General features: G+C 53.7%; 1 protein-coding gene across 2 annotated transcripts in view; it reads right to left on the bottom strand.

The window, feature by feature from the left end:
* Nucleotides 1–14,507: 14,507 nt before the first annotated feature.
* Nucleotides 14,508–21,508, bottom strand: part of COX10 (cytochrome c oxidase assembly factor heme A:farnesyltransferase COX10) — a 135,735-nt gene continuing 128,734 nt past the window's right edge. For both annotated transcript variants that reach the window (XM_037001405.2, XM_073234757.1), the window contains one exon: nucleotides 14,508–16,359. In XM_037001405.2, coding sequence (XP_036857300.1) covers nucleotides 15,953–16,359 — 407 coding nt within the window. In that variant the 3' untranslated portion in view covers nucleotides 14,508–15,952. The remainder of the gene's footprint in view (nucleotides 16,360–21,508) is intronic.

Consider the following 21,508-nt stretch of genomic DNA (forward strand, 5'->3'; position numbering starts at 1 on the left):
CCAAACCAGTAGGATCCCCTCTTAGTGAAGTGGCCAAGGTCAGTGGACAGGGCAGCCTCACCTACATGAGGGAAGGGCAGAATAGGACAGGAGGAGAGCTCGGGTCAGCGCAGGGCACAGCTCCCCTCCTTCCGCCTTTGTCCTGCCCAGACCTGTCCACAGTATCTGGGTTCTCTGGAGAAACAGAACCACGGGTCACTGATCAGGCTGATTGATTATAAGGAACGGGCTCATGCAGTTATGGAGACTAAGAAGCCTCAAGGCCTGCAGTCGGCAAACTGAAGGCCCAGAGGAGCTGGAGGGGCCAAGGCTGAGGCTGGAGGCCTGGGAAACAGGGGAGCAGGTAGTGTGAGTTTCGGTCTGAGTCTGAGTCTGAAGGCGAGAGAACGCTGGTGCCCCCGCCAGGAGCCAGTCGGGCTGAGCCGGCACACTCTGCCTTCCTCCACCTTCTGCTCTGCCAGGCCTTCCGCAGACTGGGCGACGCCCGTGCCACTGGGGAGGGCCACCTGCTTTACTCACTCCATGGATTCATCTAAAAATGCTTTCATAGACACACCTAGAATCTTGTTTACCCAGCTGCCTGGGCACTGCGGCCCAGCCAAGCTGCCACCCAGCATTTCCCCATCACACCACCTGTTGCCTCTCCTCCCGAGACCCACCCAAAGGCAGGGGAACCAGCCAGAGGGAAGTGGAGCCCTGCCTGCAGCCTGCCTCAGGCAGGGAAAGGGTGCAGACATGGGGACGGTGAGGCAAGACGATAGATGCAGGCAGATCAAACCTCATCAAACTCCTCAGCCAGGGTTTGCAAGTGAGAGGAAACATGACTCAGAATGGCGTAGGCCCAAAAGAAATGGATTGGCTCATATGAGCGGCAAGTCCAGTGGAGATCCCTGGGATTAGACCCTAGCCTTTCCCCTTCTCTGTGCTCTGCTTTCACCTGTGGGGGCCCCTCTTTGGGATGACAAGATGGTAGCCAGCAATTCCAGGCTTAGACCCTCATAAGTGCAGGCCTGACAGTTTAGTTCAAAGTTAGACCTCATTCTCCTGGTCAGGAATTGGGCCACCTGACCAGTCCTGGACAGATAGCCAAGGCCACGAGGATGCCACCATGTTCCCACTGGCCAAGCCCAAGTAACGTGTCACCCGTGGTACCTGGTCAGAGTCATCCCCTCTCACCCCTGTGGGCCGAGAGCAGAAGCAGGGCGGCTGTGCTCAAGAAGTCAGGGTCCATCAACGGAATAGAGGAGAACGGATGGCTTGGTGGTGAAAATGGCAGGTGTTTATCCATGGGTACTTGAGAGTAATTCTAAGACAGTGGTTCTCATGGGGTGAGGGTGGTGATTATGTCCCCCAGGGGACATGTGGCAACGTGTGGTTTTCTCAACCGGGTGTTGCTACTGGTACCTCGAGGGTGGAGACCACGGATGCTGCTGAAGCCATTGGACACACAAGACAGCCTCAACAATGAAGGACCCTGTAGACAAATGGCAGTCTTATTCTGCCATTCTGAGGAGGCTCCTTATTCTGAGGAGGAGAAACCCTGTTCTGAGACCCAGCATGCAGCCAAGGACACTGGGACCTGTCTCTTCTGAAAAGAGAAGCTTTCCATCCATGTCGCCGAGAATGTCCACGTCCCTGCAGTCTCTGACCACCTCCTGGCTCCTCAAGGTGGGAGCGCGGCCAGAGCCTTCCCTGCTTCCTTTAATTCTCCAGCTAACATCCAGCCCCAGCAATCTGCATATCAGTTGCAATCATTGCATTGAACATATTAGATCCAAATAATTAGGTGGAAAAGTCCTAGTGGACACTTTATGAGTCAAGATTATGGGCACCAGTTAATACCACAGACGGTGAGCAGGGGCCTGTGATCTTGGTGAAGATTGGCCGAATGGCTCAGCGTGGTCTGTCAGTTCCACAGCCTTAGGAGGAAGCTGCCTACGTCTGCATGTATTGTCCTTTCACCCATATGGGCCAGTGAAAGTGGCGCTGCGGTCAGAGCTCCTAGAGCACATTCCCTTGGGCTTCCAGTGGCACCCTGTGCAAATGACATGTGGCCCAGGAAGACAGGTGAGGGCCCATACAATTTCCCTTCATGTGGTCACTTAGGGTGCTTCTGGCTGCTGATCTGTTTAAACAATATGCAATTTATTATCTCAAATAAATAGAGTCCAGAAGTCCTAGTTTATTTCACTGTGGGTTTCCCGGCTCTGTCTTCTTGGCAACAGTGAACAGCATCCCATGCGGGTACCCCGTGCCCAGAGGAAGAAGAGGGCCTGCTTCTTACAAACGAGGTGACCTTTCCCAGAAGCCACCTAGCACACTTTCCTCAGGTGCTATCGGTCAGGACCCAGTCACCTGCCCATTGCTGAACCAAGTCCCAGTGAATAGAGTGGGATTACGGGGTGGGTGGGGAGCTTAACTACCTGGAGCGAATGGACCCAGGGTGTCTGACAAGCCCTGTTGTGTTGGCAGAAGGTGTGTGCTGACTGTCAGCATGCTGGGCTGCCCTCCATGGTGTGTCCGCACCAGAGTCAGGCTTACATCGCCTGCCAGCTCTGCTGTTACTGTTGAATCTTGTCCAAGACAATTTACACTTGAATCACATGGGACTGGAGCAAGATTTGATTATGAATCAAGAAGTAGCTTAGGGTGATTCACAAGCTGTGAGGGTAACACAGGGGTTTCTCTGGATGGTGATTATTAAAGAGTTTCTCAAAGATTGGCTTAGGTGGAATATTTAAGAATATCAGAGTTGGAGGGAACTTTAGGTCTGGTATCAGGTGTTTTTTTTGTCTACCCAGCAATTCTTTGGAAAGGAGCCTAAAGTGTTGAAAGTTTTACCCTCAATATCCCTACAAGCTGAGTTCCAAGACACCAAAGCCAACATTTAACCAACCAGAGACTTCCACTGTCCCAATCAGCAACAGAAAGACCCCTGCTCACTTTGACGCAGGTGATTCTACACTGTATGGATTGCCACTTGCGATATTCCATTCTGGGTGTCAATTACCTTCTTCAGGAGCAATGAGAATTTATTAAGGAAACAGTGATGGCAAGACATTTTGGAAGTCAAATTTTGACATGTTTAATACATCAAAAAACATGTGCAAACACAAATGAAAAACAATAGCCCTAAAGAAGCAAGCACATCTAGGTGCCATTAGCCATCCTTTATTAATTTTTTTATTGTTAATCACTAAATAATATATTAATGATTTTAAATATTTTACCTTGAAGTTAGACCCTTGCAGACTATTGAGGGCTCTGTAACTCCTATCTGCTTGACATGAAATATCCTTCATGAAATGTTTTCCTCTTTGAACTTCCTTTGTTGACAAACCTCCTGTCAGCCACATCTCGTGACGAGGCTTCCTATGGTGTCAGGGTCTGTCCCCAGCCCTTCCAGTCCTTGCCCTTGGAAACAGTAGGTGTTCAGCCTGGAGCTCTTGTGCATTTTGTGTAATGTGTAAGTTTTTTGGACTGGAGCCTCTGGCTGCCATAGGAGACCTTCTAGCCCTTTCTTTCCCTTTGCCACGGAAATCAGCAACATTTAAGACAATAGTTCCTCTCTCGGTCTGAGTGCCAGACTCCAGGGACATGCGGCAGAGCCCCCATCTCACCTGTAGTACATGTGGGGTCTGAACGAACATTTTTTAAAGCACATTACAAAACAAACAAAGCAAAAGCTTTTGGGGTTACTTGTTACTGTGGTGAAACCCAGCCCACCCTAACTGAAACACATGTCAGAGTCCTTTTTGTGGCAGACAGGGTTGCGATATCAGCAGAAAAAAGGTCAGAGTTGGGGAAAGCAGTTATGCAGCCCCCAATATGCTCCAGAATCTTCTAACATTGATAGAAGTGGGTGGGATCGTGATTGCTTCTGAGCATGGATTATGGAAAGGTGACAAGATGTCCCTCCCGTGATAGCATGATGTCTTGGCACATGAGGGAACTCTCCCTTGCTGGCGTTGTGGTCAGGTCTACGGAGAGGGCCATGGGAGGTGGGGCAGTGGGGTAGCCTGCAGGAGCCCAGAGCTGCCCCCACAGCAGGACATGAGGCCTACAGCCCCAGGAGATGGTGGAGCCTGGAAGGGAGCCTTCTCCAGGGGCACCTCTGAGGAGACTGCAGCCCGGGCAGCTCCTACCTGCAGCCTTGGGAGATCCAGAGCCAAGGAGCCAGCCCGCAATGCCTGATGCCTGACCCACAGGAATTGGAGGGGAGCAGTGCTGTTGCTCTGAGCCGCATGTTTGTGGTTTGCTGTTAATCTGGTAGGCAGCGAGAGGAGATGAAGGCGCTCTATGAAACTGTTTTCTGGTCAGAAAATTCCCCACTCCCACAACATCAGCCATCTGATAACACATTATTGAAGACCCACTGGGTCTGGTATTGCCTTAGGAACTTGGGATGGAAAAGTGGACTAAATAGACAGAGACACATGCCCTCAGGAACTCCCAGTCTAATGAGAAAAGAGGGTGAGGGAGATGGGCGACTGAGAATATAAGAAATTGTTTGACCGATTAGGAAGTGCTGGGCGCTATGGGAGAAAGTAGAACAGGTGAGGAATCCATGACAGTGAGATGGGACAGGGCTGGGAGGTGGGGCTCAAGGGGTGGACCCGAGAGCAGATCTGCAGGCGAGCAGACAGTCAGCCATACAGCCACCTGGAGAAGCAGAGTTCTGGGTAGGGGAACAGGTGGCGCAAACACCCTCAGGCTGAAGTGACCCTGGTGTGTGTGGAGAGAGCAGGAGGCCATGTGGCTGAAGTGGACGTGGCAGGGGGCAGTGTGGGGAAGTGCGGTCAGTAGCGTTCCTGAATGTTGTCCTGTCTGTGGCCTCGTGCTCTGAGTGGGGTGGGGAGCCATGGAGGGGCTAGAGTGGAAGACAGGTAGGATCTGATTTGTGATCTGAAATTATCTCTTTAGCAGGAGTAGCTTCAGACAGACCAAAGAGGGGGGAGGTTGGAAGTAAAGGAGCTTTTGGAGTAACACAGGCAAGAGATGATGGTGGCTAGACAGACACTGAGAAGTGGGTGAACTCCAGGCTGGACGCTGAAGGTAGAATCGGCAGGATGTTCTGAGAACTTGGACAGGGGGCATGAGAGAGAGAGAGGAGGGTGTGAAGACTGGCTGAGCAGGTGGAGAATGGAGCTGCCATCAGCCAGGATGCAGGAGGAAGATCGGGAGGCAGGCTGGGCGTGCCGAGCTTGCTACGTCTTGTAGACATCTAAATGGAAATGCTAAAGAGGCGGCTGCACAGACAGGTCTGGAGGTGGCTAGGAAAGGCCGAGCAGGGGAGACACATCAGGGGTCCCCGGCACATCTGCGGTGTTCATAGCCATGGGACTGGGTGGATCACCAAGGGCATGAGTAGAGACAGAAAGGAGAAGAGGATCAAGGACTGGGCCCTGGAGCCATCCAACTTTAAGAGACTGAGGGAGAAGAAGGCGAACCAGCAGGACTGCCTGACAGGGAGCCGCCAGGGAAGCGGGAAGGAGACCCTGGAGTCTTGGAGGTCTAGACGACCAGAGAAGAGGGCACACCGAGGGAGAGAGAGCAGAGCTGGGTCCACGGCTGCCGGGAGGTCAAGTACGGCGAGGATGCAGAACTGCCCACCGGACTTAGCAACGCGGAGGCCATGGTGACCTTGTCCAGAGCAGTGACCACACAGCAGTGGGACAGGAGCCTGGCTAGTGTGGAGAGCTCATGGGGGAAGGGGAAGAGAAAACAGCAAGTACAGACAACTCTTGAATTTTGCTCCAAGAAATGGGGTGGCAGAGAGCAGAGGAAGTGGTGTCAGGAGTTTTTGTTTTCTTTTTAAATGGGAGACGTAGCATTTTTGTATGTTTGTGGGAAAGATCCAGTAGAAAATAAGAAAGTGTTGTGGGAAGGGGAGAGGAGGTTCTCTGGAGCAGAGTCTTCAAGCGGATGAGCAGAGGTCAGTTTGAATGCACATGCCCGCTGGGCGTCTGGCTTTAGGCAGGAGCAGGGCCGGCTCACTGTGGGGACACGCAGGCTGGCAGACCACTGGGAGCAGAGGCCCGAGGCAGGGCCATGCGCTGGAAGTCTCTGGAAGTTCCCTCCGGTTGTGTCCATTTTTCAGAGGTGGGCAGCGGGGGCATCAGCTGAGGGAGAGGAGAGGGGAGCTGGTGGGGCACAGGGGAGAGGAGACCGGGGAGGCACAGCTATGAGGGCAGGGAGCATCCTGGCTACTGCCACCTGCTTGATCACCACTGCAGAGAGGCAGCCGTCCTGTGGCCGGGGCCTCTGGGACCACCTTCAGCTGGTCCCGGGCAGCCTGAGGCGGGAGAGCACCGGCCCTCACCAAGGCTGAGGTCTGGCCCGGGGTGCGTGATGGAGCACAAGAGCCCTGAGAACTGGTGCAGGCCCAGGTGTGGCCCTGGGCTACAGGCAGTGGTGAGCCAGCACAGAGGGGCCACGGTGCCTCTTATCTGAAACAAGAAAGCGGGGCCTCTGCACCCTCAGCCCACAGTACCGTTGGCTGGATTTGAGGTGAGCCTTTCCTGAGTGCCAGGTCAGGGGAGCGTGCACCTCCACTCTTGGTCTCCCGGGTCTCCACGTGGAGGCCCTTACGGGCTTGTGGGCCTGTGTGGAGGCTGCCAACCATGCGCTCCGGCACTGCCTGTGGGGGTCAGGAGCTCGGGCAGGGCCCCCAGGGCCTTCACGGGACGCAGTGGTTCCAACTTACCTGAACGACCGACCATCTAAACCAGGAGCTGGGGAGAAGGCAGAGCCACTGCAGGGAAGGGCCAGCGTCGTGGAAGAGGAGGAAGCAGCCGGAGGATGCGTGGCCTTCAGCAGGAGCAGCAGGACTGTCCCTGGGCTGGAGCAGGGCCCCTGCAGACTGGGTGCTCTGGCATCCTGCTGAGCCCAGCAGCTAATGTATTTTTATCTCTTCAATGATGAGGTCTGTGGGTCTGTCACCAGTCCCATTTGTCTTGCACTGGCCTTCATCTTGGAGAACATTTAGGAGCCAGATGGCACTGCGGTCACGCCCGAGGCACGGAAGGAGCCCGTCCCACTGGCACTGGCCCACCACCACTGCCAGCCAAGCCCTCGGCACCCACACCCTCCTACCTCTCGCAGCCCTTCCAGGGGAGGAAGGGCTGATTCTGAGTTCCTCAAGCTGCCCAGCCCAGCCAGTGAGAGCCGCCTGCTGGAATGCCAGTTGCACAAATACATATGTTAGGGCCTGGGATCTCTCAGCACAATGACAGAGATTTATCAAATGTTTGCCTCTTTCTGCCTCTTTGAAAGGCTGATTTATAGGCTGCAGCCTTTGCCTCTCTTCCTTTCTTAAAATATGAAGTGTTTGTGAATAGCCAAGGTAATATTTAATATCCTGCCAAAGAGCCCTTTGCACTTGCTAACAAATGAACTACATCTCTGCCAAATGGCCCACATCTGTTTGGGCTTCTCTTTTTGAGGAAACAAATTAGCATCAAAATACCTCACAGAGAAAGCCAAGTGTCCCTTTCTACATGAAGAAGCAGCGACAATTCTGAGGAGAGGAGCCTGCCTCTGGCAGGGCAGATGTCCTCTCGCCTGGATTGTCTGCAATGAGCTGGTCCCCAGAAAGCCAGTGGCTGGGAGCCTTGGGACCCCTGGCAGGCAGGGAGACACCCCACCCTCCACTCCCCACGGAAAGCAGGGCTGAGACCCAGGATGGGTGACTGTGACAGAGGGACTTGGTTTGCTCATTTCTGGCTCTTCAATCCAGAAGAGTTTTCCCTAAGATTCCCAAGAAAGAGGAAGTGCCTTTCCAGAAACATTGTGTTTGGAGAAGAAGGTTGCTACAGCTTAAGATGCTAATTCATGTGTTTTTGGCAGGGACTGAGTGTGGCTCCGGGGGTGGCTCTGCCTTCCCTGAACAGGGCGCTGGCTTGGCAAACCCCAGGCTGATGTGTGTTGAGAGCAGGCAGCGAAGCGCTCTGGGTGTGCGGCTTGCAATGGCCTTGTAAAGAACAGACCCAAGTCCAGGTCTGCACATAAATGTGGTCTTCCTTTGTCATCACTGGGACCACAGACATTAAATGGTCAGGACAATGGGCAAAACCTTCAGCTTGCCATCTTGGTTATGGGGGGAAGGTCTGTGGGTCTGCAGAGCAGCTGGGCTGGGACCCCTCCCCAAGCCAGAGGGGCTCTCTCCTGGGCCTCCAAAGCGTGGGCCCACTTCCTCACTGCCCTGACCCTAAAGGCTCTCTGACAACCAATCTAGAACATATTTTCCCTTCCTCTACCCCCACTTCCTACCAAATTTACCAAATATTCCTCATGGGTGGGGACCACTGCCTCCCGCACGTGGGCTGACTTGAACCAGACTGAGTGACTTGAGACTGGGCACAAACCTTCAATCAGGCCAATTAGGGCCAGCATCTCAGTCCCCAAACTTCCTTTCTTCCTGGGTTTGAATAAGAAGCTGTCTCCCCACCACCCAATCCCTCATCCCAGTTACCAGTTTTGGGCATTTCCTTCTGGAGATGCCTTGGGCACAACGGCAGGGATGTTTGATTGTCCAGCTCACTGCTGCATGCCCAGCACCAGAACAGCACCTGGGACAAGGCAGGTAGTCGATAAATGTCTGCAAATATAGGTACAAATAATTGTCTAAGGGATTTTCCCACCTCTTAAGGGAAAGAACTGTCAACAACCACAAGTGGAGAGAACAGCCTGTCTCCTGGATTGAGCCACGCCTGAAACTAGAGCTTCTGGACCTCTCAGCCATGTGAACCAATGTACTTCTTCTCTTGAGGGGGCCAGTTTCTGTGGGCTTCCTGCTATTTGCAATTATGAGTCCAAACTGCTACAGAGGTTGGTTAATGATTAAGTAATAAGGACACTGCTGTAAGATTAGCTGTGAGTTTTCCCCCAGTCTGGTCTGGGTAGAATATCTGTATTTCAGAGTGAAACAGTGCCCAGGGTAGCCTGACTGGCCTCAGGGAACATCAGCCATGGTTTGTATCAACTTTGGGGTTAACAAGGCTGTTCTTATTTTGAAAATGGATTCAGATCCTCGGGTTGAATAGGCCTGAGGGTCACGTAAGTTGGAGAGACTCCAGAGAGCAGGAAGACAGAAGGCAGGAGGCTGGGGAGGAGTTCCAGCTACAGAATCTTCTGGGCAGAGGTACTGCCCGAGGGGAGCCGCAGGGCCGTGCACAGCAAGGTGAGCCAGCCGGCCCTCACAGTGCTGCAGCAATCACATGGCCGCAGCTGGGGCTAGCCAAGGTGGGGAGGTTCCAGCAGAGCCTTAGGTTGTCAGTGGTCTGCATGTTTTTGGGGAGGGCAGGATCATGTGTGCATGAGCAGATGGGGAGCAGGGCGAGGCAGCCTGGGTCTTCCGTTGGAGGTCAGAGCAGCAGTCAAGGCCATCAGCGGACCCAGGCAGAGAAAGAGGAGGGGGCGTGAGCCGTGACGAGGGACGCCTTCTTGGTGAACGGCGCCACCCTCTCTCCCAAGCTGGGGTCTGCAATGTCCCATGTTCTTCTTTCTGCCAATCACCCCAACCAGGCCTGCGGCTTTCTCTCTGCCCCGCTTCTGCCGCTCTCCCTTATCTGCTCGGATTCAGAATTCAGGCCCATCATCACCCATTTTGTCTCTCCAGCCCTCCTCAGCTACCTTCCAGGTTCTGGCGTGAAGAAATAACCCACTTGGTTCCTCTCTTCCCCTTTGCCCCTAGGGAGAAGCCGAGACTTCCTGCTGCACAGGCTGTCCTTACTTCCCTCGCCTCTCCAGCCCCTTGTGCCCACATCAAGCTGGGCGGCGCTGCTCACCCCAGGTTTGGCCCGATGACCGATGGCCTGCGCGGAATTCCTTCAGGGAGCGCAGAAACACGACGGGGAGGACGAGGGGCTTGGTTGTCCCATAAAGGAAGGAGGGTAGGGCTGGAGTGGGGAGAGCTGCCAGCCAGGCTCAGATGCCCTTAGAAGGAGGGCCTGCGGCCAGACCAGCTCTGTGGGGGTCTGCAGCCCTGCGGAGAAGACCTGAGAGTCAAATCAAGACACAGAAGCAGGGAAAAGCAGCTGCTGAGGGGGCGCTGGGAGGCTGAGAAAAGGCAGTGCTCATGCAAGTAGCTGTGCCTGGAGGGAGCGAGGGTGAGAGCCTCCGAGGGCCCGTGCCTGCAGGTCAGGGGCGCCTGCGGGTTCATGCCTGCACCCCACACACGGCCTAAGCATGTTTCCCTTGGATCATTATTTGCTCAGCGGCTACTGAGTGAACCTGCAGCTCTGGGTAAAGGCGCCTCCCTGTCACTTGGTGCTCTTTTGGTTTGTGTCCGTCCTGGAGCTGAGCAGGGTGGCACCTTGCTGGCGTTTGCCCTGCTGGCGTTTGCCCTGCTGGCGTTTGCCTGTGCGTTTGTCTTAGGCACCTGGCTGTCCGTAGATGTGTGTGTGCGGCGTACTCAGCCAGATATTTTGCTTTGCCTCCTTCAGTTTCCTGTGTCTCCCCCCACAGCCTGCCAGTCCCCAGCCCGGTCCCCCACCTTACTTTGGTGGGAGGAGCTGTGAGCCAAGCAGTTTGTGGCCCGGCCTGCAGTGCCTCCTGGCTGCTGCTTGCTGACAGGCTTTGGCCGAACCCCTGGCGCCCCATGTTTAGGCACCCAGCCTTCTTGACCTCTCCACTGGGGGTCCCCATTCTCTCAGCTTCCACTTCCCAGGCAGGTCCCCCAATTTATGAACGGGTTTGAGGGTCCTTTTGCTGACCTGGAAGATGCTGGCTTTCACACGCTGGAGGTGTTAGTGGAGCTTGGGTCCTCTGGGAATGATTCAAAACAACTCATTTAACGGAAGGCCATCAGGGGAGAAGAGGGAGCTAGACACAAGCGTCTACCTAAGGTAATTGAAAGAATAAAATTTAAAAAAAAGACAAAAAAGTGGAAAAGAGAAACATCAGCCAACTTGACTCTCGGCTGCTAAGTAGTTGAGTCAAGATAGCCCTGAGGATAGAGAAAATGGTGAAAATTTACCACCATTTGGAAAACGAATAATGAAATGAAATCAGGGAGAAATGACAGTTACTCATCTTGGCTCAGCTCTGGAAATGTTCTCTGCAAACAGAAAGCATCTTCTCCAGGCTCAGTTGTGGGCGTGGCATCGCCCCCACCCTGGCACTGCTCCGTGAGTAGGGCACACACAGCCGTTCCCGGGCTTCCTCCTGCTGCTCCCACTGCTGCCCCAGGGCCACCCATTCCTTCCCTCCATCACCGATGGAGCAGCTTCCACGTGGTCACTCACCCAGTGCCTTCTGCTCTAGGGGCCCAGATACAGTGGAGAGAAACAAACATTTCTGCCTTCTGGGTTTATAATGTAATAGTGATGGTGGAGAAGCAGGAAACTGCCAACACACAGGTTAGTAAAACATGCAGGCTGCACATTGTGGGAGGTGAACGCAGCCAGAATGGTGGTGGCTGGGCAGACTGAAGTTAGAGAAGGCAAATTCCAGACACTAGGGACACTGTGGGCTGGTGGCGTGGCAGCATGGGAGTGCCAGCTGGTCCTTGCTGTCTGGGGACTGAGTCTGCAGGCAGGGCTGGGCAAAGGGAGCCCGCCAGCAGCGGGAGGATGGTCTCAAAGCTATTTTTCTCATGTAGCCACATGCTGTACACACCTTTCCAAATCAGTGCATTCTAGATCAGGGCAAATAGCCTATGCCTCCGACTACAGGTGCCTCTGGTAACCCAGGTGGGGTCATTCATGCAAAAAGCACCTACTAGAGCACATACTCTGTGCAAGCATGGTTCTAGAGTTTGTAGATAATAAGATGCAAAGATGAAGTCCTTCCCTCATGGAGCTTATGTTCTATGGGGCAGACAGAATACATAGGCAAATAAGGATAAGCAGTTAGAATGTTCAATAGTGTGACTCCAGTGGCGCCAGGAGGGTGTCCGGGAGAAAAGATGGGGAGAGGACTGCAGGCAGAGGGACCAGGAGGCAGGACGCCCTGGATCGGTGGAGAGGCGGGCTGGCATGCAGCAGGAGAGTTCCGCACAGAGAGGAGCAGGGCCGGGCCGTGTGGGACCCGACAGGTCACCGTAAGGACTTGGCATGTTATTTGTGGTGTGAAGGGAGGCCCTTGGTGAGGGCAGGTTGGGACCGCCCTGATGTGCCTGGCAGCTTAGCAGAACTGTGCTGGCTGCTGTGTGGAAATCAGACAGGCGTCAGGGCAGAAGCGGAAGCAGAAAGCACGAGGGCACGAGGGGATGGATGGTTGAGCCCAGCTGGTGGCAGTGGGAGGTGAGGGGGTCAGACCTGGGCACCCTTTCAGAGGGCTCACCCCGATGGATCACAGAGTGAGTTATGGCCCAGGCCGTGCCTCTCAGAATGCAGCCCCGGTGGTCATGAGCCACCAGCTGCCTGGCACCATAGTTCTGTGATGCGCGTGGCAGGACCGGTTCTAAGTGGCAGAACCTGAATTAGGAAGTGAGTGTCCAAAGTTCTTTGATCCAGAATATCTCTTAACATAGTGTATTTGGTTGGGAAATTGTGGCCAAAATGTGCTTGAAATTGTAATCTGCCTGGCAGGTCAACTGTATTTGGGTTTCCAACAAGCAGCGGCAAACATATGGCACCCGCTGAACCGCTCCAGGCCGTTGCAGACACTAACTCATGGGAGAAGCCCCAAAGCAGTGTGCCTAGTGGCCACGTCAGTCACTGCCCTGCTCACTTCTCATTGGCCTTGGAGAGCCCTGACCTACCGCACAGACGGAGACAGAGCAGGGCTGGGTGATCACTAGGTGGGCCCGAACGCCAGAGAGGGAAGCTTGGCATCCTCCTGACCCGCATCTTTGTTCAGTGAGAGGTGTCCTGAGTGTGAGCCTTCCCCAAAGACTGCTCCAAGTCCCTCTGCAGTGACAAGTGTCCTGTCACTTGGTTGGAGTGTGTCGGGGAGGAGAGGGGGCTCAGGATGGAGACTCTGTCCTTCACACCAGAGTCAGCAAGCAGAGAAAGGTGTGCTCCGGGCACTGCCATGGGCAGCAAGGGGCTGAGTCGCAGCTGCTTCCTTAGCAAAGCAAACAGGAGGCGAGGATGCTGGGCACGACACACTGAAGACAAAGATAAACGACCAGAGGGACAGACAGCCCTGTTGTCTCAGCGCAAAGCCAGGCTTCCAGGTTTGGCTTTCCACCCCCCGGCCCTAGGGCATGGGGTACTCAAAGCACATTTAAAGTGCCTAAAGGAGTTTCTCCTGGGTGAGGCAGAGCCCATTTTTATGTCTGAGAAGAAAGACATCCTGGGAGCAGGAGAAGCTACTTCTGTCTGTCACAGCTGCAGGCTTACAGAGCTAGACCCATGTGACATTTGGTTTTCTTAACTGATAACAGCTTTCCTAAAATATGTACCCAAAATATTTTCCCAAAATACAAGGAGGTAGGTACAATTTTCCCAGAGTCAGTACTGTGCTCAGTCAAGTTTTTAAAAGAGCCAGTTAAGGGACTGGACACATCCCTTCTTTTTCATTAGTTGGCTGTATTCAAGTGAGATCCTGCTAAAATCTCAAGCCCTTCTACACACGTGGCCCCTACCACCAGTCAGGGCCTCGGGGCCTGGGCCTGACCTCAGCCGAGTCACAGGAGGACCTAAGAGGAACCTCCGGGGGTAAGGGCCAGACGGCGTATCCCAGGCTGACCTCCAACCGCTGATGCCACTTGAGGGCTGGGACGTGTCATCATGGGGAAGGGGTCTGCGCTTACGCTGGGGAACAGTAGGGTTGGCAAACTCAGTGTTTTTTTAGCTTTGTCCCATGGCCTTTGCATGCATGCGCCTAGTGACTTCCTGAGAGCCGCAGCAGCACCACTCTCGGGAGGCTTGATTAGAGCGCCCTTGGAGGGCACAGCAGGCTTCACCCGCCAGGGAGATGCTCATGAGCAGAGTCCTTCTGAAGGGCGTCAAGGGTGGACCCTCCAGGTGGGTGTGAAAATGCAGTGCCCGAGTCCAGGTGAGTGAGTGATGTCCTCAGGGTGGGCGGGGGTATATGGGGTCTCTGGAGTTTGAATCCCATGTTCCCCAATGGAACAACTGGGATGGGCTTGGTAAGTGGTGGGGACCCCTGAGCACAGGGTGCCCCAGGGGATGTGAGGGGCAGTGGGGAGTCAACAAGGTAGTTCCAGACCAGAGTACCAGACAGAAAACAGGAGAGCAAGTCTGGTCTGAGCTGAGAAGTGGGATTTCATCTTATAGCCTGCCTGGAGAACGGCAGGTCCAAGAAGCCCCAGGATGATTTCTTAGGTGATGGTTTTGAAGGAAGAAGGGAGAGACTGGGAGATTCCAAGCAGAAGGCATGGTGGAAGTGGGTGGTTATGGCACTCCCCTTATTGTTCTTTTGGGTGAACAGGTATCAGAAATCCAGCATGCTTGCTTCCAGCACCTTGAACCACAAGGGTCCACATGCCACCTAATTCGCTGCTAGCCTGTGAGAACAAGGCCACTGTTACCTGTTCTCCCAGGACTGGGCAGGCTCAGCCTAAGCTGATCAAGTAAACTGACATGACAGACTCCTTCCTCATATACTGGTTTATTGTAGCAGGAAAAGAGAACAATGTGCTCCAAATCTTAGGGCCGCGACACGCTGATGTTCCTTCCAGGCCTTCCGAGGCCACGTTCCCCATGGAAAGTAACCTGGATACAGCCAAGAGGTAATATTTCAGATAAGCAGAAACAGGGATCAGATGCTCCCTGCAATGGCTTTAGGAATTTTGGAAAGGACGGGCATATTGCAATGACTTTAAGTGTGGCTAAAATTCCCCAAATGAATTCCTACAGGGCAGCAGTACCCCTGAGGCTGATTAAAGCATCCTGTGAAGTCTCAAGACCTTCAGATAAATGGGACTCAACAGCAGACGAGTGGGAACGTGAAGGATGGGCAGACCTACAGGTGACAGGCCATGCCTGGCCACGCGCCTCTTGGACTGAGGCGTCCCCACCGGGAGTCCCCCTGGTGCCTTGTGGCTCTTACAGCCATTGGATGTGTGCAGGCTGATTTCTGAATCAAGGGAAGAGCAGGATGGAAATGCGTTTTCCTCTGACAGGACGAGAGCTCGAGCTCTGGGGGCTGGTCGGTCGCTCCCCCTTTTCCTGGTCTCCACTCCCCTGCAGCCTTGAGAAGTCTCAGCAGAGGAGCTCCTGGTCTGCAGTGGTAGGTGAGGACAAACAGCCTCAGGATTGGAGCTGGAGGGACCTCTGGTGTTAGGTGTAGCGCTCCCCGTCGGAAGGGACACTCCAGACCCGTCCTGTACCTAACTGGGCCCTATAAAGCTGCCTTTGACTTCTTGGAGTCTCTGCGATGCTGACACCTCACGGGGGTGGGGTGAACTGGCAGTCTAGTCTGTGATTCCCTAGGCAACCGTTCGGAATTCTTCGTCCAAATGTCAGGCAGCAGCTCAGGCTTTGCCTTCTGTTCTTGAGTGAGGGGAGAAGTTGAGAATGTTAGAAAGCTGGAAGGGGGGTCCTGGCTCACTCTCAGGGGGGCGGGGGCTGCGGCCAGCAGTATGTGTCCTCTGATGCGGCCCTGGAGTGACTGAGGACACAGTACGGAGAGCTCACCTTGTCTGGCCACCAATTCCCACTCGGCGGGCAGGTAGGGAGTTGGGGGAGCGGGGCAGGCAAAGGACAGGCCTGCTTGTCCACCCCCATGAGGAAGAAGGAAAATAAAGGGGGTTAGAAGAAGAAATGTATGAATACCCTCAAAGAGAAAAATGTTTTTTCTTTATATTAATCTACTGAGCCAGCCCTTTCTAAAAGGGGAACATTTTGGATATTACCAATAAAACACAAATTGTTGCATGATCACTGAGCACCAAAACATTTTACAATTTTGTACTAAGCCCAGTGTTTTCTCTTCTTGAGCTCCAGAACTTCTAAAGTATTCTTGCCTAACAGTGAAGGGTAAAACAATTGTGCGTCTCCCTGTGTGATTTTGTTTTTCCCCTCACGCTCATGCGATTTCAGCTCTGAGGCTCTCCCTTGTCGCTCGTCCCACCTGGGGACGGCTTGCAGGTGAGCATGAGAAGCAGGAGCAGGGGCAGGTGCCAGAGGCTGCAGAAGAACAGTTTCCTGGAGCTCTTCCGGTCCGCGTCCAGGTAGAACCGAAAGCCGAGGTAGGAAATATACAAGTTGATGGGGAGGGAGATGATGGGGAAGGTCCACGTGGTGACATCCAGGACAGGCGCTGCAGCAGACAGTCCAACCAAGGCCAGACAGTGGCGCAGGGCGACGCGCCTGCACAGGGCCGGGTGCGTGACCGACATCATGCAGTAGCCTCCTCGGGAGTAGTCTTCACGGAGGCCCCAGCTCAGTGCGTTGAAATGAGGAAACTGCCAGGAGTAGAGGATTCCTCCCAGAAGAAATGCTCCTGTGTGGGGTTTAGGAGAGAAGAGGGAAGCAAAGATACACGGTCAGCAGAGATTGGCACATGGTTTTCTCTCACCCGGATCTCAGGTTCTCATCTCTGCCTGCCCACGTCAGCCTGGCCTCTGACACAGGGAGGGTAGGAAGCCGAATGCTCTCCCAGATCCCTTGAGCTTCTCCCTGGGGGTGGGGGGGGGTCCCGGCATCTGGGGGTGGCGCCCACTGCAGGACGGTGAGCACCTGACTTCCTGCCCCCAGGGGTCCCACCATCGAGACAGCCAAAGAAGCCCCTGTACACTTGTTTGGGGGAGAGACTGTCCTGCGGGGGCCTCTGTGTTTGGGTTTCTAGCTGTTTCCACAAGCTGGGCCTTGCCAGTAAGGTGCTTGGGCGAGGTGGGCCCTCCCCAGGGCAGCTAGCAATGCCCTCTCCGCACGGACAGAATTGAATGTACCCCCGGCCTGCGCTGAGCACCCTGGCTTGTCTCTGTACTGACTGTTTCATGGTGGCCTGCCGCAGCTTCCAGGGCAGATCCTGCACAATGTGGCCAGGCAGGCGTTGGACAGGGTGGCACACAGCAACATGGTCCCCGAGGACAATGGTAACGTGTCTGTGGCTTTGTCGCTTTTCAGTGAGGACACATTAATGTCTGGGACACCATTCAGCCCTGTTGTTGGCACCAGGCCTCTCCTCACCCACATGGATGGAAGGAAGGTGGCCCTTTACAGAGCACACATTACATGACAGAGACTTTCAATTAGAGTTGACCTCATTTAATCCTGACTGTAGGACCTTAGGTAGGTTTTGCACACATTAAAGAAACACACAACAGATAAACTAGATGACGTTAAGCTCTGCAAAAGGAGCTGAAGAAGGATTTCAAAGCAGGCCAGACGGATTTGAAAACAATCCAAGTCATGCTGAGTGCAGAGCAGATAAGTAGGAGAGGGAGAGGGGTAGGGACCACGGAGATGTCACTCATTGACAGGAGGGCTACAGTCGTTCCTGGGCAGGCAGGTCACTATCCTTTACTTACACAGAAAATGTTTACTGAGCACCCACTGGGCAGCAAGCACTGTGCAGGGCACTGGGGAGGTGGCAGCGAGCAGATCCTCTGCTAGCGTCCACTCCACCACTGAGGCTATCAAGAGCCACACAAGCGAATCTACATCCCCACTCACTCAACTGTTGCCTGAGGACGTCTGTGTGTGACAGCACCGTGGGGGCTGACTACTGAAGGGGTGCAGAGAAGGCTTCTCTGCGTAGAAGGCGCCTAAGCTGAGCAGAGGGACAAGCGGCCTTGACCCTGTGAGGGCTGGTGAGGCAGTATCTGCTGAGGCCTTGGGGCAGGAAGGTCACAGTGCAGCCATTAAAAGAAGGTCAGTTTTTACTATATGATAATTAAAAGAATAAATTAAAATAAAAAAGGCAGGCTAGTCAGGCTGGAGTGCAGGGAATCAAGGGGACACCACTGGGGATTAGGCTGGAGGGGATGGGCAGGGCCCTGCCACCCTGACTCTGGGGGCTGTGGTTCTGCCTAAAAGCAACAGAAAGCCACGGAAGGATCTTCACATGTCAGAGTGTGCATATGCGTGCAGGGGGCATGTGCCAGCAAGGGGTGTTACCTGACCCATCTTGCGAAAGGACACACTGCAGGGGCCCAGAGCAGGTGCAGCAGGATCCGTCAGGGGATGAAGAGGGGAAAGGTGGTGGCAGGTGGGGTCAGGGTGGTGACAGCACAGACACAGAGGGTGAACTTGAGAGGGATTTAGGTAGCAAAGCGACAGACGCTGAGGGCAGAGCAGATAAGGAGGAGAGGGAGCGGGGTAGGGACCATGGAAATGCCACTCACTGAGAAGACCCCCAGGGAAGAGAGGCTGTTAGCCCAGAGTGTGACCTCTGTGACCTCGGCAGTGTTCAGTCTGCAAGCCTCCGTGTCACCCAAATGGCAAGAGGGCGGGTGTGAAGAGGGGCCTGGGCGAGGATGCGCACCTGGGAGCTCCTCACACCTGCACCTACATGGAGGAGACCTCACTGTCTGATCTCTGTTTCTGCCTCCAGCTTGAATACAAATTCCTCAAGGGCATGACCACTTTTCTCTGCATTTCCAGAGAGTAAACACTGAAAGTACTCAGTGCTATTACAGGTGAAGGGTCCTTAAGCTTAGCAATGGAGGCCTTGTGGACAACGAATTGTTTTACTAAAAATGACCCCACGATCACTGCTTTCCAGCACAGACTTGTGAACCCATCCCACAAACTATTAGGACTCTGTCTGCTGTCCCCCTTCCCACCTCCCCTGGGATGTCTCAGACGCTCCGATTGGGCTCCTGGGTCTGACATCCGACAGCCTCGTGGGGGTCCCAGCCAGAGAGCTGGAGCATACTGCCCACTGTGCAACCCACTGGGAAGCCCCATCTGGCCATGAGAGGGTGAACATTTGTAGCCACAGTTGCAGTTCAGGGAATGAGGATCTCTTTCTTAAGCTCCTGTCTGTGGGAATGTTCAGAAGGGGGTGGGGGTTACTACTAAGACAGAGCTCATCAGGAGAAACAGCAGTTTAAATAATTCAGCAGTATTCAGAAAATAAGTCTGGGGCTCTGAAGTCCTGAAGGGCCCCTGCTGTGCACATGTCAGGAGGATCAGAAGGAATGAGCCCCTCTTTTAATCTCTTATCTGTATTCCTCAACAGCATGGACTGCGGAGTGACGATAGGGTGGGCTTTGCAGGTCATTTAAAAGGAAGAACAATGATTTATATTCATATTGTTTTGGGCAGATGTCTACCCATTTCTGAATTAAGTGTATCAGCCAGTTGTAGCAGATCAAGTAGAACTTGTGTGGGTACAGGAGAGTTAATAGAATGGGGGCCTACTTTTGTATTCATTAACAGTTTCTTGGGGGTTCCCTAAGTCAGTCAATTCCTTTTCAGCCTTCCAATATAACAGGGACTTCATTTAAGCTCCTTATTTTAGAGGGTTAATGTCAAATGCCCCCAATCCATTTTAATCCAATCTATAAATAACATATTTTATATATATCACACACACACTCCTGTAAACATACACCAATTTTAATGATAGTAGTAATAGGAGCAGTTACTATTTGTTGGGTCCATTTACTTGGTAAGTAGATGACAGACGTCCATCACGTTAGGCCCACTGCTAGAAAGGCAGTGGTAACCAAGACAAAGCTGGGCTTAAAGTCTAGAGGGCCAGACAGACAGAAACACCAGGGATGAACTCTACAGAATCCAAACTGGGTGACAGGGTGGGGGCACCTTGAGACCAACTGCTCAAGGAAGGCCTTCCCAAAAGTGACATTTCAGCTATGACCCAGGTAGCTGGTCAAACTCAATCAGATCCTGTGACAGGTCACTTCAGGTACGTTTCTGGGCCAGTGTAGGGGCTGCAGGGAGGGAGGCAGACCTACAAGACAGGGCTGGCCAGGTTGGGCATCTGTAAGCCCAGGTCGGGGTGGGCTCTCCCTGTGTGGCAGATCACCTGGGAGGCTGGGTCGCAGACGGCGGGGGCCTAATGCACAGTGGGTGGTCAGGTCACTGATGAGGTGGCAGACACTGGTGCCTTTTACGCAGGTGAGGAACACTGGGGACACACAGTAGTGTGCCCGTGGGGAAGGCATGAAGAATTCTGTTTGGGCATTTGAAAGGAGCCTATGAGACACCCACTGAAATGCCCTGTGGCTGTCAGTGCCAGGCACTGCGTGGAGGGATTGCATATCCATGCCAACCTTTCCACAGGTGGCACTGCTCTGAGCTCACAGATGAGAACAACTCATTAACCTGTCCCGGGACACTCAGCCCCACTGGGACAGCCGGCTGGCTCCTGCTTGTGGGCAGTAGTTACCGTATAAATACACACATCCTGATTCAAACTGGTAAGGGCGGCCTGCTGGGTGGTCACTCATTGCCAAGGGCACTGAGCTGAGGGAGGCTTGTTGGAAGGAGGAACTGCACAGGCACTTCCTGGTTAATTAAAACTAGAAGTACCTTCAGCGGAAAGTTTGCTGCAATTACAGGCAAGCAGACAATATTCTCCCTGACAGTGCGTACTCCCTGGGGATTGGAGGGGACAGAGGGACAGAAGGGAAAGCTGGACTTCTCCCTCGTGTCTTGATGCAAAAACAGAGTGACTTCAGGTTTTAAAGGGACCCGTCAGGAGGAAGCACCAACAGGGATTCAGCACCCTGGCTCACTAGGAAGTTTCTGAGCCCGCGGTTTGCGGGGCAACCCACCCCCGGCTCGCCTGCGGCCTCCCACCCAGAGGGCTGGGGCAGATAGGAGCATGCAGTGATGAGACCACAGCACAGGGACAGCTGACAAGCCCAAGATGTGTCCTGGCAAGAAACACTATGTCAGTGATGACTTAGGCACGGGGGAGGACACGGAAAATCAGAGCACAGGAGGTGTTCTGCTTTCGAAATGACTGAGAAAGGGCAAGCGTGCTGGGGAACCAGACTTGAAAGGGTTAAGTATCAGCCCTAACTGTGGACTCCTGCCTGTCTTTCTGGAAGGCCCTCTTTTTTTGTGTGCCAACTGGAGTGTTCTGTTTTGCTCAGTACATATTTTCAGTTATGCTTCTGCGTAAAATAACAGAATCAGAAACATCATCTTCACAAGGGTAGCACGCTGCTCTCTCTGTGAGAGATCGGGTTTGCGTTTGGCTCATGTCACAAATGAAAGAGCTTTAGAAACTGCAGCTCAGCCCTGATGCATTGTGATCAGAAAGCCGCCACCCCCATGCAGTTCTACTTGACGGGCTCCAGCTGCCTCTGCTCCTATAAAGATGGAGAACAAATTACTCTCTTCATCAAGATAAGATGAAGAGAACAGGAAGACTTGAATTAGTCCGGGGGCTGTGGTGGAACCTACCTTCCTCGTTGGTGAACATGAAACTCTCAGTGCCCCAGAGCAGTCTCCTTTTATGGGCCTGTCTTCTGGGACAATGAACATATATAGTGTGTGCACTATAGGGTGGGTGCGGTCTGTTCCCAGGCTTCTGGGGGAGTCTGGCCAGAGAGGGATGACACACATGGGGGATTCCAGCTGTGAATGTTCCGTTAGGTGGGGCGCTTGTGGGGAGCATACAGGGGGAAGACGGACTCAGCCTTGGAGAGGCTGGAAAGGCTTCTTAGAGG

This window comes from Manis javanica, chromosome 4 (assembly GCF_040802235.1).
Source record: "Manis javanica isolate MJ-LG chromosome 4, MJ_LKY, whole genome shotgun sequence".
Lineage (NCBI taxonomy): Eukaryota > Metazoa > Chordata > Mammalia > Pholidota > Manidae > Manis > Manis javanica.